Source organism: Pseudorca crassidens, chromosome X (assembly GCF_039906515.1).
Source record: "Pseudorca crassidens isolate mPseCra1 chromosome X, mPseCra1.hap1, whole genome shotgun sequence".
Taxonomy (NCBI): Eukaryota; Metazoa; Chordata; class Mammalia; order Artiodactyla; family Delphinidae; genus Pseudorca; species Pseudorca crassidens.
The window spans coordinates 96,765,700-96,781,398 of NC_090317.1; the positions used below are offsets into that span (position 1 = coordinate 96,765,700).

The window sequence follows — 15,699 nt, forward strand, 5'->3', positions numbered from 1 at the left end:
ACACCTAAGCAGCACCTTTTGAGAGGTCAACCAGGAAGCTTTAATTAGCTGCCTTTTGTCAGTCTTCCCCCTTCTATCAATTCATCAAGAGCTACCTTAAAGATTTATCGAGGACCTTTGTGCCCTAATGAAAACCAGCACTTACGCAGAGTCCTCTAATTACAGGAGAGAACAGTAAATTAGCAGAGAGGTTGCAGGCTCCAGCTCCTCAGAGCAGTAAATCTGGTATCCAAAAGGCACCTTTGATTCTAAACCTGAAAACGGTTATTCTGGTATGAACAGTTACATAAATAATAATTGACGTGAGTTTGACCTTATATTTTATAAAGCAATTCTATTAGTTGCTGATTCTGAAATATAGAGTTTATTACTCCCAAAGTTAGACAGTGTAGCTTTTGAAAGTTATTATATACATTAAAAGACCATCTTTATGAAATACTTTTACACAGACCGAAAAGGATTCCTAAGATATCTGTTCCATGCAATTGCTCTGAAATATAGCCATATCTACTACACTAACAAGTCTCATTTTTAATCTTCTTCAGAGAAGATAGCACAGCCTCCTTTAATCATATGCCCTGACTTAATTTTGAAACTCTAGCTTTTCGACTTTTGTTTAGATTATGCTTAAGTATCAAATACACATAGGCTATGCTGACTAAACTGAATGATAACTTTGGTTGTGACTATATGGAGAGAGATGGGAAGTTCTGATTTAATTAATGGTCTTACCTCATTATCATCTAGGACCTAATTCTTACATGTAGTCAACCTAAATCCTTTAACATTTCTGCCTCGAAATGATTTTCTAGCCTTTTGGTCAGCCTCAACCACTCCAAATTCTCCACCCTTTTTACGGTTTTGAGTTGTGTTCTGAATCTTAGTAAGATGATCCTCTCTCAAATTCTTAAGTCACACTTGAATTTGTATGTCCCTGTGATGCGTTTTGCCCCCTCAGTATATCACAAAATGATTGTGTGACCTTGCCACTTGGGTGCAAAGCCAGTTTTCTATATCTCATACTTGTGTGTTTTGTATTTAGACTTTTAAAAATATACCTCCCTGCCCTTGGGCCTATCAGATTTCATGGTACTTGTTTCTGAGCTCAGTTAGGGGGCACCAGAAAGGGGGTATTGGCTTTTGACTCTGTCTTCAAGTCAGTAATTCATCTGTGTTCAACTCTCCTGTTCCTTACTTAATAACTTTGTTGCTTCCCTAAGTGCATGAACAGTAGCTTAACTTAGCAGAAGTCTGAGCTGACCATTTTCTTTGTTTGTTTTCCACTTCCTTAAATGAGACACAGAATCATCTAGTGGGGAGTGTTCCATTTTGATGTTTGACGTATTAGCTACAATTATGATTGAGCTTAATTACTTGTAGTTCGCTTTTTCTTTGAATTTAAAATCTGCCTTCTCCTTTCTAGGTTAATTTGCTTAGTAGAAAATTGTATCATTGGGCTTCCCTGGTGGCGCAGTGGTTGAGAGTCCACCTGCCGATGCAGGGGACACGGGTTCGTGCCCCAGTCCGGGAAGATCCCACATGCCACGGAGCGGCTGGGCCCGTGAGCCATGGCCAGTGAGCCTGCGCGTCCAGAGCCTGTGCTCTGCAACGGGAGAGGCCACAACAGTGAGAGGCCCACGTACCGCAAAAAAAAAAAAAAAAAAAAATTGCATCATTAATATTAGTAATCAGATTGTGAATTACTGTCTTTTTTTTTTTAATATATTTATTTATTTGTTTGTTTTTATCTTTGGCTGTGTTGGTTCTTCGGTGCTGCACATGGGCTTTCTCTAGTTGAGGCAAGCAGGGGCTACTCTTCGTTGCGATGCGCAGGCTTCTCATTGTCATGGCTTCTCTTGTTGCAGAGCACGGGCTCTAGAGTGCAGGCTCAGTAGTTGTGGCGCACGGGCTTAGCTGCCCCGTGGCAAGTGGGATCTTTCCAGGCCAGGGGACCAAACCTGTGTCCCCTCCATTGGCAGGCGGATTCTTAACCACTGTGCCACCAGGGAAGCCCGTGAATGGTCTTCTTAACTCAAAATTGTTATGTTTTACTCTCAAAACTTACTGAAGTATAAGTAAGATATACTGAAGTATATCTTCTAAACTAAAGTAGATAGAAAACTTCTTTACGAAGGATTTAATAAACTGGAAAGTTTGAAGAACTACTTGTATAAGATCTGGTTTTATGTTGTTATATCCACAGGCTCTTCAATAGCAACAGTGTAGTAGAGGGGTTGACAAACTACAATCTGGGGACCAAGCACTCACATAAGAGCTTTACGATTTCACAAATTAATACATCTATATTTCTATTTATATATATAAAGTTTTATTGGAATACAGTGATGGAAATTCATGTACATATAGTCTATAGCTGCTTTCATGCTAAATGGCGGAGTTGAATAGTTACAACAGAGACTATATGCCCTGCAAGCCTAAAATATTCACTGTCTGGCCTTTTACAGGAAAATATTTTTGACCCCAGTATAGTAAAAACCCTTGAACTGGGGAGAGTAGTCAGAAGACCTCCATTCTGTCTACTCTCGATTCTGTCTCTAAGTTGGCAGCAACCTTAATAGGTTACTAAGCCTCTCTAGACCTCAGTTTCTTCATCTGCAAAATGAGTCTCCTAGAATGAATCATCTTGAAGGTTGACTCTCCAACTCCAATAAAATTCTATAAATCCATAAACTGTTCTGGAACCATTTTGCTGTTTTACATAATAGCTTTGCATTGAATTTTTGAACCACATGCAGTCACTGAGTTTAGAGAGCTAAATAAACAAAACTGCTAACCATAAGACAGATAAATTAGGAACTTGCTACTATTGTTTCAAAAGAATTTACCTCTCAGGGCTCTTTTAAATAGTGCTTTCCCAGTATAAGTATTTCTAGATCTTTGACTATAGTGGTAACTAGAACAGGCCTTGAAACATAAAACTAACATATTAAGAAACTCAGCTGAACTTCATTTGGAAATAAAAATAAAGCATCTCTAAAATTTTAGTTTCAGTGTATGGGAAACATGTACTTTGATCTATAAAAATTCCATTTTCACCCAGCTTTTAGGGAACATGTGTAATATGTAAAGTGAAATAAGCTTCTACTACAGAAAGAAGAACTCAACATTCAGTACTATTTTTTTCATCATGGTAGCTGACCATAAAATTCTGCGTAAGAACCTCTCATGCATTAACCCTGGACTATTGGAAATCTAAAAAAGTTGCCTGGAATGGTATCATCAAGATCACTTCTCTACTTTTTGCTCTTCCCTTTCTGTTTATATTTGCTCTTTTTCAGTTTATATTTGTAGAAAGAAACCCTAACATAACCACCCCCCCAAAAAATGAACCTTGTAGAAATGTGTTTCCATTAATAATGTTATTAGAATTATTAGTAATTATTAACTTTATTATTATTGTGATTATTAATGATATTTAATAAATACCTATATACACAAAAGTTTGATCTTTCTTTTCAGAAAAATCCAAGAGTTCAATATTTAAAATTTAGACTTAAGCTGCTTTACACTTAGACTACTAGGGTGATATGATACTTAGACTACCTAAGTGAGCAATTCTCCCTAAAGCAGCAAAGGCTCTACTCAGGTTCTAGCTACATATTAGTAGGGTTAGGAATAATTTGCACTTACAAAATGCTTTATGATTTGCAAAGCACTTTCATAAACATTACGACTTTTGACAATCACGTAAGGTAAGCTATGTCAGTTTTAATATCCTCAGTTTACAAATGAGAAAACCTCAAGAGGTTAAATGATTAAATCAAGTAAGGTCATGCAGATGGAAAGTGGCAGAGCCCAGGAACACACCTGGATATTCTGACCTACACCTAACACTCACGTGATTCAACACATACAAAATAACTTTTATTGTTCTTATTGTTACTGAAACAATAATTCCCAACATTTTTCTACCCAATAGTCTTAAGGGATATCATGGACTCAATATGACAGTGGTTCTCAACTAGGAATCAAGGGAGGCTATGCATGAAGTTTAGAAGAGTCAACATGTAGTTGATTCTGCTGGGTGGCCTGAGTGAGAATACTGTACAAGAGTAACACATAGTCATTATTAATATCAAAAAGAAAGGAAAAAAAGATTTAAAAAAAGAAAAATGACTCACATTCCTACTACCCAGGGATAATTAATACTATTAACATTTTGGTATATATTCGGTCTTTTATATCTTTATTAACTTTTTTTTCAAAAATAAGATCACACTACTACAGATTTTTTAAAACCTTTTTTTGTGTAATTCATCACAAACACCTTATCATTTCAGTAAACACTCTTCTGCAGCATCATTTTATAGTGACTGCAGAATATTTCATTGTCTAGTATATGTTTAAGTTCAAGATGTAAATGGTTTCATATACTTTTACAATCCTCAACAGTGTTAGTCTGGTATGTGCGTGTGTGATTTATCTAAAGGAATCCAAAATTATTTAAAACCACCTCTTTTCTAGCTATCATCTCCTATATATTTGACCTTCTGAATAATTCTTAAATAAATATTTGGTAATTAACTTTTTTGTATTTATGTATTTCTTTTTATCAATATTTTTTATTGAAGTATAGGTGATTTACAATGTGTTAATTTCTACTGTACAGCAAAGTGATTCAGTTATACATATATACATTCTCTTTTTTTATATTCTTTTCCATTATGGTTTATCTTAGGATATTGAATATAGTTCCCTGTGCTATACAGTAGGACCTTGTTGTTTATTGTATTTCTTTTAATAATATCAATATATATTTTTCAGGACTTCCCTGGCGGTCCATTGGTTAGGACTCCACACTTTTCACTGCCAAGGGCCTGGGTTCAATACCTGGTCAGGGAACTAAGATCCCACAAGCCACGCAGCATGGCCAAAAACAAAAACAAAATTTTAAAATATATATATATATTTTTTCATCTCTTTGCTTTAGGGTGCAGTACTAGCAGCTGTTTCAAGTCACAAATTCAACTCATTCTATGGGGATCCCCCTGAAGAGTTGCCAGACTTCTCCGAAGACCCTACCTCCTCAGGTAATTGAATCATTCATTCATTCACCAGCGTGAATCATTTAGTGTCTACATACTTTCTCTTCCATTATGAATAAACTTTTTCTGTGAATCTAGTCAGATCCTCCATGGGATTCTAAGGAAGTTTGTCAGCAGCCAAATTCCATCCACATGTGTCTGATTCCTTTTCATTTTAATACCGAAATTGCTTTCCCCTACTGCTCCAAACTGACATTTCACTTTTTTTAATCTCGGAAATACTTCTTCCCCTTTCTCCCCTCCAGACCCAACACTGTACTTCATCCAATCCAACATTTGTAGTCAGTCTTTTTGAATCTTTGTGATTACCTTCTACCTCAACAAAAATTTCCGATGTAAGATTTCCCCATGTCAACTGTAGCAGATCAGACTTTGGAACAGCACTGCTTTTAATTGAATCTTTCAATGTAAAGCTGTCTTGTGAATTATCTCTAGAAACAATTTACAGGTTCATCTCTTTTTATAAAGTCTATAGCAAGTCTACACAAGCATTCAAGGGAGAGGAGCATAGAAGAAGAATTGCCTATTTTGATGAAATGTATATAGATACTCCTGAAAAAACCCACTAATGTTCACAAAATTATTTTATAAAATGCTTAGATTTCCATCTTACCAGTGAGGTATTCTCAAGGATTATTTACTAAAAATACATAGGACTCATTTATATGTATATGTAAATGCATGTATATGTGTTACAGTTTTTAATTTTTATTTGTGTATTTATTTACTTAACTCCTATATCATATGTCCTCTGGCCTCAACTTTTCTTTCTTTCATTAGAATTACTCGGTATTTGTCATGTGGTTGACTTTGCGCTAGTGATTTGATTTTTGTACTCTCGGACTGGCTCATTCAATATTCGTGCATCAGCATTGGAATCAAGGCCCAGGGCCCTTCCTAAAGCATGAGTTGTTTGTCCTTCACTGGTAGCCATATAGGAAGAATGGATCTGCTAAGCTTCTTACATGTTGGAACCATGAGCAATTTGTCAGTATTTATGCTTCTTCCTTCCTCTGTTATACACGTATGTGCACATACCTGCTCACATACGCATATACACACAGAGAGTTTCTTACCAATTGGTATGTGCTTATACCTTGTGCAAAATAACAGGATCAAATTTCCCATTCCAGCAGCTATATAGTTCCTTATTTTGACCTTTACCAGTTGGGATGTGAATCTTCCTCTTTTGAGTGAAGGTGATTTCCAAAAGCATTCATAAATGGGAATCTTCGAGAAGAGACTCTGAGGAGGACTTGCTCTTTTCCTCTTGTGCTGACTTGGTAATTATCCAGAGTCCTTCCCACAGGAAAGGCAAGGCATAGTTGTGTTATAGGTATATTCCCCACCACTCCCTATTGTTTCACATCTGTCTTTTTTTCTTCCAGTCCATTTTGTAGCTTTCTGTTGTTGTTAGCTCAGACCTCTTTCTTCCTTCCTCAAACTCAGATTACAGTTAACCCTTTCTAGGGGGAGTGAATCTAGTAACAGTTTTATGTTGTACTGTGGCTACATGATATAGTCACATACTTGGAATATATTTAGAGATTTTGGGTCAAGATCTCTAATACCATTTTCATCTTTAGAAATGGGAAGAGAGCAGGATGGGCCTTGCAACAGCTTCAAAGACCTAATCTTTAATGTTGCCCCTTAATATTTACCTCTGCTTAGCAAGACTTTAATGAGCTCTTAAGTATTCCTTTCTGTGAAGAGCTGGATTTTTCTTTTAGGAAAAGGAATTGTCTATAGTTATGCTTATTTTCTATTAAATACATTTTTATTGCCCAATTTTTTTCTGTTTTTTTTTAGTACAATCTCTAAACGATATGGTTGAAATAGTTTCTGATTACAGTATTTAATTTTTTTTTTACAGTATTTACTTTTTAAAAAAGGAAATTTCTCACACTGTCTTGTGGGTAGCCTGCAAGCCCTCAAATTAGTTGTTCACAATTTTGCATATATTGCTTCCCTTTCCTGTAGTCTCACCCTATGCCTTTTTTTTTTTTTAAGTTTCTGGAGCTTAACGATCTTGCAAGCAGTCTGTATCTTCATTCGATGTGCTAAATGTCTCTAAAATATTTTTGAGGGCACTGTCCAGCTGCTATCAATAAAAGATAAAATTGTTATGCAGTGTAAGTGTCTGATTACCTACCCTAAATGAAGAGGAAATTTTTATATAGTCAGATGTCAAAGACAAAGGAAATTTTTGAAGAAAATTTTAATGTTTTCCTAAATTTCACATGGCTATCAGGAATTATCATATGTTCCTAAAATTAACTTTTAATACTAGGCCATTTAAAGGAAGGCATTATCTATTATTGTCAGCATTATTTATCAAATATCTGTCTTTGCAAATTTCCTTTACTGCAACTAACAGCAATGGTTGTATGGTTAGTTGCAGAAAGCCTATGATGTTTTATCTAGACTCATATAAAGGCTTTATACTTACATAAGTTAACACATCAGTATTTTCATTTTTCAATGCATTTTTATTTTTAATATTTTCATTAATTTTAAGCCTAAATTCTTCTCTGTTTAATCCTAGCCCTTTAATTCTCCATCATTTATTTTAAGTTCCCAATGTTATCCTTTCCACTGCCTTTCTGTTCAAATTTGCATGGGTTTGTTTTACAGTACAAAACATAAAGCACTTTTCATCTTTAGCTGAATGTTCTTCCAGAAAGCCCATGTCAAAAAGAAAAAAGTGATCATAAAGCATGTGCTTGTAGGGCAGGGGTGAGGGGGTGGGGAAGGAGGAGTTAGAGAGAGAACAGTATAAGGTCGCCAACTGTCCTTTCTTGAGATGGACTGTTTTTCATCTTTAGATAATGCCTTTTCTATTCTTTCTGTGAAATGATAGTAAATGGTAGTTTGTTAAATTTTTTTTCTTAATGACCTTGCTTGACAAAATTAAAAGCTGGCAATCCTATTTTCCTCCCCGCAAATTCTATTCAAAATCATAATTTTAATTTTTAAAAAATAATTTAACAGAGCCTTTCATTAACAGTGGAAAAAATAATTTAAAATGAATCAGTTTGCCATCTAAAGAAGAGTTTAACATGTTTAGGTATGCTGTTTACATTGTAAAATAATGTTTATGTAATATATTTTTTCCTATTTTGATTATTGAAATTAGTCCATTATACATTCTCTAGAATTTGTTAGGTTTAATCTTAAGATAAACAGTGTATTGTTGCTTTGTTACTTAACAAAGTGGAAATATTCTGTTCTTGTCTTTCAAACCAAAGAAGTCAGAATCAGAACCCAGGGGATGTTCTCATGGAACACAAGGGCTCACTTTGGGCTCAGCTAAGAGACCATGCTTCTTGTGGCTCATCTACTGGGCCCAACTGTGGCTTGATAACCCGCTTGCTCTAAAATCATACTGTTTGTTGTTTGTCCATATGCTGCCTTCCTCCTAGGACTTCTAGCAGCAGAAAGTAGGTATCCCTTTGCTTTCCTCTAAGGTTTATCTTTTATGCAAAAGTGTTTGGCTTTGCATGGTTCATAATCAGCTTGACTTTTTCCTTGGCTGTTTCTGCTTAGATGTTTATTTATGAATTTTAACACTGCTTGACCATACAATGAAAACTTGGATATATTGATTTCCTGAAGCATTGTTATACAAATAATACTAACTTCTTACTTCTTTCATAAGAGGAAAAAGAGGCAGTGTTAAAATTTTAAGTGCACTTAATATTATTTCACATCTGAATTTCAAGCACAAATACATTAATTCCAGGGAAAGGCTAACAATTTATTTTATAGTTTGCTTTCAAGAAAACTTTCAGGGTAAGTGAACGTTCCTTTAATCTATAAGCAGTTTTTTTTTTAATCTGTTACTGACTCTATTTTTAGCTTATTGACATGGAGCTGTGAAATAAACTCCTGGATTCATGTCTCTTAACTTCTACCATCAGAAAGAACATTTATAAAGAATAATGTAATAGCTAGATTTTCATTACAAAGGGATATAATTTGAGTATGTGAGAATAGTAAAGTAAAAAGTATGTAAGAAATTACATACACACAAATGAGTATTAGTAAAACTAAGGCAATCTAAATGAGATGGGTGGATTGTATCAATGTCAGTATTCTGGTTGTGATATTACACTATGTTTTGTAAAAAGTTACCAGTGAGGAAAATAATACAGGGATCTCTGTATTATTTCTTACAACTGCATATAAATCTCCAATTATCTCAATAATAATTTCAGTTAAAATAATAGAATAAATCTTTACCTCAACATTGTGCTTACTGGGGGGAAAGTATATAAGAGACAAAGATAAATAGAAAATCTGGGTGCTACTAGTTAAATTCATTGCCACACTTTCTTGCATTAATTACTTGTAGCTCAAATTGCAGCCAATTTAATATAAAAATCTCACAGTATGTTACTTATCTGTTGCTCTCTAATGAGTAAGCTCAAAACAGCATTTATCATCTAGCAGTTTCTATTGGTCAGGAATCTGAGCATGGCTTAGCTGAGTACCTCTGGCTCAAGATCTCTCATGACATTGCAGTCAAGATGTCATCCAGAGCTGTGATCTCATTTGAAGGCCCAACTGTAGGGGGAATCCTCTTCCATGCTCACTCACATGGGGGTTGACAGGCTTCAGTTCCTCACGGACTGTTGGGCCTCTCCATAGGGCTGCTCACAGCCTAGAAGCTTGCTTACCCTGGCACAGATGATCAAAGAGAGAGGGCAAAAGTAAGAGAGAGCACCCAAGACAGAAGCCACAGTCCTTATAACCTGATCTCAGAAGTGACATCCTATCACTTCTGCCCTCTTGTGCTTGTTACAAGTGAGTTAATAAGTCCAGCCTACACTCCAGGGAAAGAATTGATTATATAAGGGTGTGAATACCAGGAGTCAGGGATCTTGGGGGCCATCTCAGAGGCTGCCCACTATGTACAAGTTAATAACCATTGGAATGTAAGACACTTCCCATTTGTAACTGTTTTTGTTTCTCCAGATTTAGTACCCCTCTCCTTTTTTTTTTTTTTTTTTTTTTCAATCAGCAGACCTATTGTGTCATTTGGGAATGAAAACATCTTGGAGGTATCAAGTAGTGCTTTTCCTTAGTTGTAAGGCCTTATTATGAATGGGCACTTAACAACCAGCAGAATGTTATTTAAAGTACTTTGACAAATTTGTGCCCAGTGATGTTGCTATTTGGAAATACAGATTGTTTTAACAAGTAAAATGGCATTAGAATTATGGTATCTGTACTCTGACAGAATACATTTGCAGAGTTTTTACTTCTTTTAACTAATAAATTTTAAGGCATCTGCACTAGAATCTATACATAAAGAATCTAAAGCATTTATCACCATGTGTAAGTTTTCATAACTTGAATTGGATATAGCACAGATGCTTAAGTCCAAAATACAATTTTCATTACAGGATTCACTATTACTTATAACTTGACTGATAACCAGGATTTGCTTTGTACAGTGGGAATAAAACCTGTTGTCCAGGGGTAGGGGTGGGGGGAGAGATTGACTGCAAAGGGACAAAAAGGAACTTTTGTGGAGTGATGAAAATGTACACCTAAATTGATGAATTTTAACTTAATTCTACCTTAGTAAGCAGATTTTTTTTAATGCTACTGTGCTTGCAAGGAAGGGCTTTAATTGAGTGAGTGATATGAATGTATGTGTACTGATTCAGTGTTATATAAATAGGACTGCTAATGTAATAGGAAATAGAGGTTATTGATAACTCTTCAGGAGAAGCTAGACTAGATTGAGATGCTGAATTTGCTCAGTGATATTAAGTTTTATAGCTATACATATAATTTTTAAAATATACACATACAAATCTTTGTTGCTGAAATAACTGCATACATGGGTATATATGCGGTTTATCAGATGTATGCAGTGTATACATTTATCAAAACTCATTGAATGGTACACTTAAGATTTGTGTATTTCACTCTATGTAAATTTTACCTGAGAGAGAGAAGTATTAAAATCTATACTGATGTACTTAGAGGTGAAGTGTACTGATGTTGACCATCTGCCACTTATTTTGAGATGAATGAAAAATAAGATGAATTGATGTGTGGATAGATATGTGATAAAGCAAATATCGCAAAAATTAAATTGTAGAATCTAGGTGGTGAGTACAGTTCTTTCAACTTTCCATACGTTTGAAACTTTTTATAGTAAAGCTAGGGGGAAATAGTTTTAAGACAGACTCAACCTACTTTGACACTGAGAACGTTTTTAACATTCAACTATTTATTTTTCTGTCCTCCTTTCAGGTTATTTTTACTCAGTCAACTTTTTTATGAGACTTTTCCACTCTTGTAATGAAACTGTTCTAGACTCAAAGTTTTATTGACCTTTAAAGCATATTTCTCTAAAGAAATAGACTCAGAAAACATTTTTAAAACAGGTGATGTATTTATGCTTCTTTTGATTATTACTTCATAACAGTAGTAGAAAACTTTTTAGAAAGTATCAGTGAGATTCTTGGAAAAAGTAGAAATGTTCAAAGTTAAAATGTATAATTATCAACCTAATTTTTAGATACAAACTTGATTACCAAATGAATTATGCAAAAGTTAAAGCAAAATACTATTCTGAAGACAGGGCTTGATTACTTTCTAATAAATTTATCATTGTGAAAGTTTGGACCAAAGCGTAAGAAAATAAACCTTATATGGTAAACAAAATTCAGGTCAAAAAGAAAATAGAAATTGGATATCATCTCATTACCAAATGCAGATTATTCAGGTGTGTTGCTGAGGGTAAAACATGGTTTCAGGAGGGACCAGTCTGTAGTGGAAGGACTAGGTGTTAGAGACCTGGGTTCTAAGACTCACTCTCGTACTCACTGATGTGGCTCCACAGTCATTTAACCCCAATGAGCGTCCGATTTTTCAAATATAAATACACTTGTCTACAGGACAGGGTTATTATGGAATCACATAAGATAATAAGTGTGAAAAGCACTTTGGAAATTATAAACTGTTACACAAATAGAAGTATTAAAATAATTTTCATTGTGACTTTGAGGAAACTGCTATAAAATAAACTGTTTTCAGTGGTTACATATTTCTCATTATAATATTTTATTTGCAATTCTTTAGAATTTGCTCAGAAAACAATCATTTTAATCGAACCTATTTTATTGTGTCTCTTTGTACAAAGCACACTGCAAAATGCAGCCTGGAATACAAAAGTGAATAGAATACCTACAGTCCTGCCATTAGATAAATTGCCCTCTGAGGTGAACTTATGTACTATTGTTTGTTTCTTAAGATAGTTACAAGTTTATTCAGCGGTTTTATAGAGAAAAACATCCTTTTCAGTTTTTGAGGAAAGTCAATAGCTCTTTCAGATATGACAGTATTGATCAGCAAAATAAATACTAGTAACAGCTTAAGAGCTTGTGTGTGTTGTGTTGTTGTGTTGTGTTGTATTAATTATTACTACTGCCTCTGTGTTTAAAACAATAGCAATGGAAAAGCCCCAGAAATGTCTTTGTGTACATTTATATTTTATAATGAACTGAAAAATTATGAGATTTTTACATGGGCTGGGTGTTGAACTGCGGATATCAATCGTACGCATCTGTGAGATATATGGTTCTGCTGGTCATACTCAAAGAAATAACGAAACTTAGAAGAGGTGTCAGTAGGAAGTGTTAAAATGATCAAGGGTAAAGAAAGATTTTGAGGTTAGACCAAATATATATGTTTATTCAATATGAAAAGACAAAGGAGAAATTGAATAAAAACTATAATTTTCCTAGCTAATTCCAGAAACTTTAAATTAGGGGCACTTTTCAGAGCCTGAAATAGGCAACTTGAGTACACCTGTGCAAATGCTTCCTTTCACGATTGAAAACCTACAAAGTTAATCACATTTGGGTACAAGGTAAGACTATAAATCAGTTCAAAAAAGGTGACAGATCCAAGGAAATTAAATAGACCTGTTGACCTGGTGGGTCTTGCCTACTAGAGACACAGGCAATAGATGCCTTCGTGCTTTCCAGCAAAGCATCCACTGGGTCTGCCAGAGCACATTGGAAACCTAGGTGGAGGTGTTGAGTTCCTGCTCATCCACCTCTTCTCTGAGACTGTCCCAGCTCCTCCCTGGGCAGCCCTATTTCTGTACCACTTTATTTTTTATCTCTTCTCTATGGTTTGCTTCAGGGTATAGTATGCCTACTTCCCACACCAGCCTGAGAGCCCCTTCCTTGAGACCAGGGATCATACCTGTTTTCCCTGAACCCCCTGCCTCACACCTGGCAAAAAGCAGGAACATTTGGTGAAAGTTTTTTGGATATTGTCTGACCCAGTAGGGTTCAGGTTCTTTTCTAACCTCCATATCCATGCATAAACCACACGTCACTTCTTGTTGAAGGCTCCCCCTATGTTTCCTAGTACGGCCAGTTACTGTAGTTAAGTCAAGAAGAGCATACACTTTGGATCCAGACACACTGGGGTTGAGTCCTGGCTGTACCACTTCTAGCTGTGACCTTCCTTGACCTCTCTGAACCTCAGTTCCCCATCTGGAAAGGTCAGGTACTATATTTACCTTACTGTGTTGTCCTGGGGATGTGCCTGACACATAACAAACACTTACTAATTGGGAGCTGCTATTATTGTTTCTTTGGTACTTAATTAATTCAAGGCATAGTTTGTGGATGTAATAAAATGGATCAAATATACACCTGCCTTAAGGACCTCACAGCACAGAAACAAAGAGTGAGCAAACGCAAATGTAGGGTAGTGCTGGTAGGACAGGAATTGCACAGAGCTTTGGGAGTTCACAGACCAACAAATGATACGTCCCTGATCGGGTACAGCCAAAATTCCTTCCCAGTGGTTAGACTTTCCATCTTAGTATTCGCTAGATACAAGGTTGTTTTATTTTAATCTTATAGTATTAATAAACTACTACCTAGATTATATATCAGCATAAGCAGTGCTGGATAGAGACAATAAAAACTAGATAAGATTACTGAGTGAAAATGATCATTAGCTTTCTGTGCTATCTGTTGAATTTTTTTAATATACAAAAAACCACCATATTTCATTAGTATTTTTGTTGTTGCAGTTAATCCAGAAACTTAGAACTAGCTTTACTAACTTTATAAACCTGGCATCATTTAATTCTCCTGTTGATAATGTACTGGGGTCAGGGGCTCAGTGGGATATTTGGGACTAATATCTTTACATCATCTCTTGCTTTCCAAGGCTTTCAATAAGGGACGAGAGAGCTGACTTTTAACTAATTTCCAGATTTTTTTTTTCCTATTCAGAACAAAGTAAAAGTCCTGAGAAGAGCAGGTAGAAGGAAGTGGATTAGGTTAATACATTTTCAGGAATAGCAGGGGAGATGAGGACTGGTTTCTGCCTTGTACCTTTTTTATTCTGCTTAGTATCCACTTAATATTTTCAATGAAAGAATACCAATAGCCTGGTATGTGTAATTATTCAAAATTTAAAAGTATCCACAGTCCCATCAACAGATGAATGATCAAATTGTGGTACATCCCCACAGTGTTCATTGCAGCTCTATTTACAATAGCCAGGACATGGAAGCAACCTAAGTGTCCATCAACAGATGAATGGATAAAGAAGATGTGGCACATATATACAATGGAATATTACTCAGCCATAAAAAGAAATGAAATTGAGTTACTTGTAGTGAGGTGGATGGACCTAGAGACTGTCATACAGAGTGAAGTAAGTCAGAGAAAAACAAATACTGTATGCTAACACATATATATGGAATCAGAAAAAAAAAAGGTTCTGAAGAACCTAGGGGCAGGACAGAAATAAAGACGCAAACGTAGAGAATGGACTTGAGGACACCGGGAGGGGGAAGGGTAAGCTGGGATGAAGTGAGAGAGTGGCATGGACATATATACACTATCGAATGTAAAATAGATAGCTAGTGGGAAGCAGCCACATAGCGCAGGGAGATCAGCTCAGTGCTTTGTGACCACCTAGAGGGGTGGGTTGGGGAGGGTGGGAGGGAGACGCAAGAGGGAGGGGATATGGGGATATATGTATACGTATAGCTGATTCACTTTGTTATACAGCAGAAACTAACACACCATTGTAAAGCAATTATACTCCAATAAAGATCTTAAAAAAATAAATAAAATAAAATACCCTTTTCCAAAGGGTGGGTGACTATGGGGGGGGAAAGTTGTGGTACCTCCCTGCCATGGAATACTACCCAAGAATACAAAGGATTAAACTATTGATACATGCAACAACCTGGATGAATCTCCAGAGAATTAATGCTGAGTCAAAAAAGCCAGTCCCCAAAGGTTACATACTGTATCGTTTCATTTATATAGCATCCTTGAAATGACAAATTTATAGAAATGGAGAACAGGTTAGTAGTTGCCAGGGGTTAGGAGGGGGAAGGGCAGGGGGGAAATTACTGCAGTTATAAAAGGGCAACATGAAGGATCCTTGTGGTGATGGAAATACTCTGTAGCTTGACTATATCAATGTCAATATCCTGGTTATGATATATGACAGTTTTACAAGATGTTACCATTGGGGGGAAGTGGGTGAGGGGTACATGAGCTCTTTCTGTACTATTTCTTACAACTGCATGTTAATCTACAATTATCTCAAAATAAAAGTCAAATTT

At 35.7% G+C, this 15,699-nt stretch overlaps 1 protein-coding gene across 12 annotated transcripts in view; it reads left to right on the forward strand.

Moving 5' to 3' along the window:
- The window catches only part of CASK (calcium/calmodulin dependent serine protein kinase), a 387,942-nt gene that overhangs the window by 277,867 nt on the left and 94,376 nt on the right, over nt 1-15,699 (forward strand). For 7 of the 12 annotated variants that reach the window (XM_067723825.1, XM_067723826.1, XM_067723828.1 and 4 more), the window contains exons 10-11: nt 4,952-5,051; nt 8,489-8,506. In XM_067723825.1, the coding sequence (XP_067579926.1) occupies nt 4,952-5,051; nt 8,489-8,506 (118 nt within the window). The remainder of the gene's footprint in view (nt 1-4,951; nt 5,052-8,488; nt 8,507-15,699) is intronic. The other 5 variants (XM_067723824.1, XM_067723829.1, XM_067723832.1 and 2 more) reach the window with 1 other exon arrangement.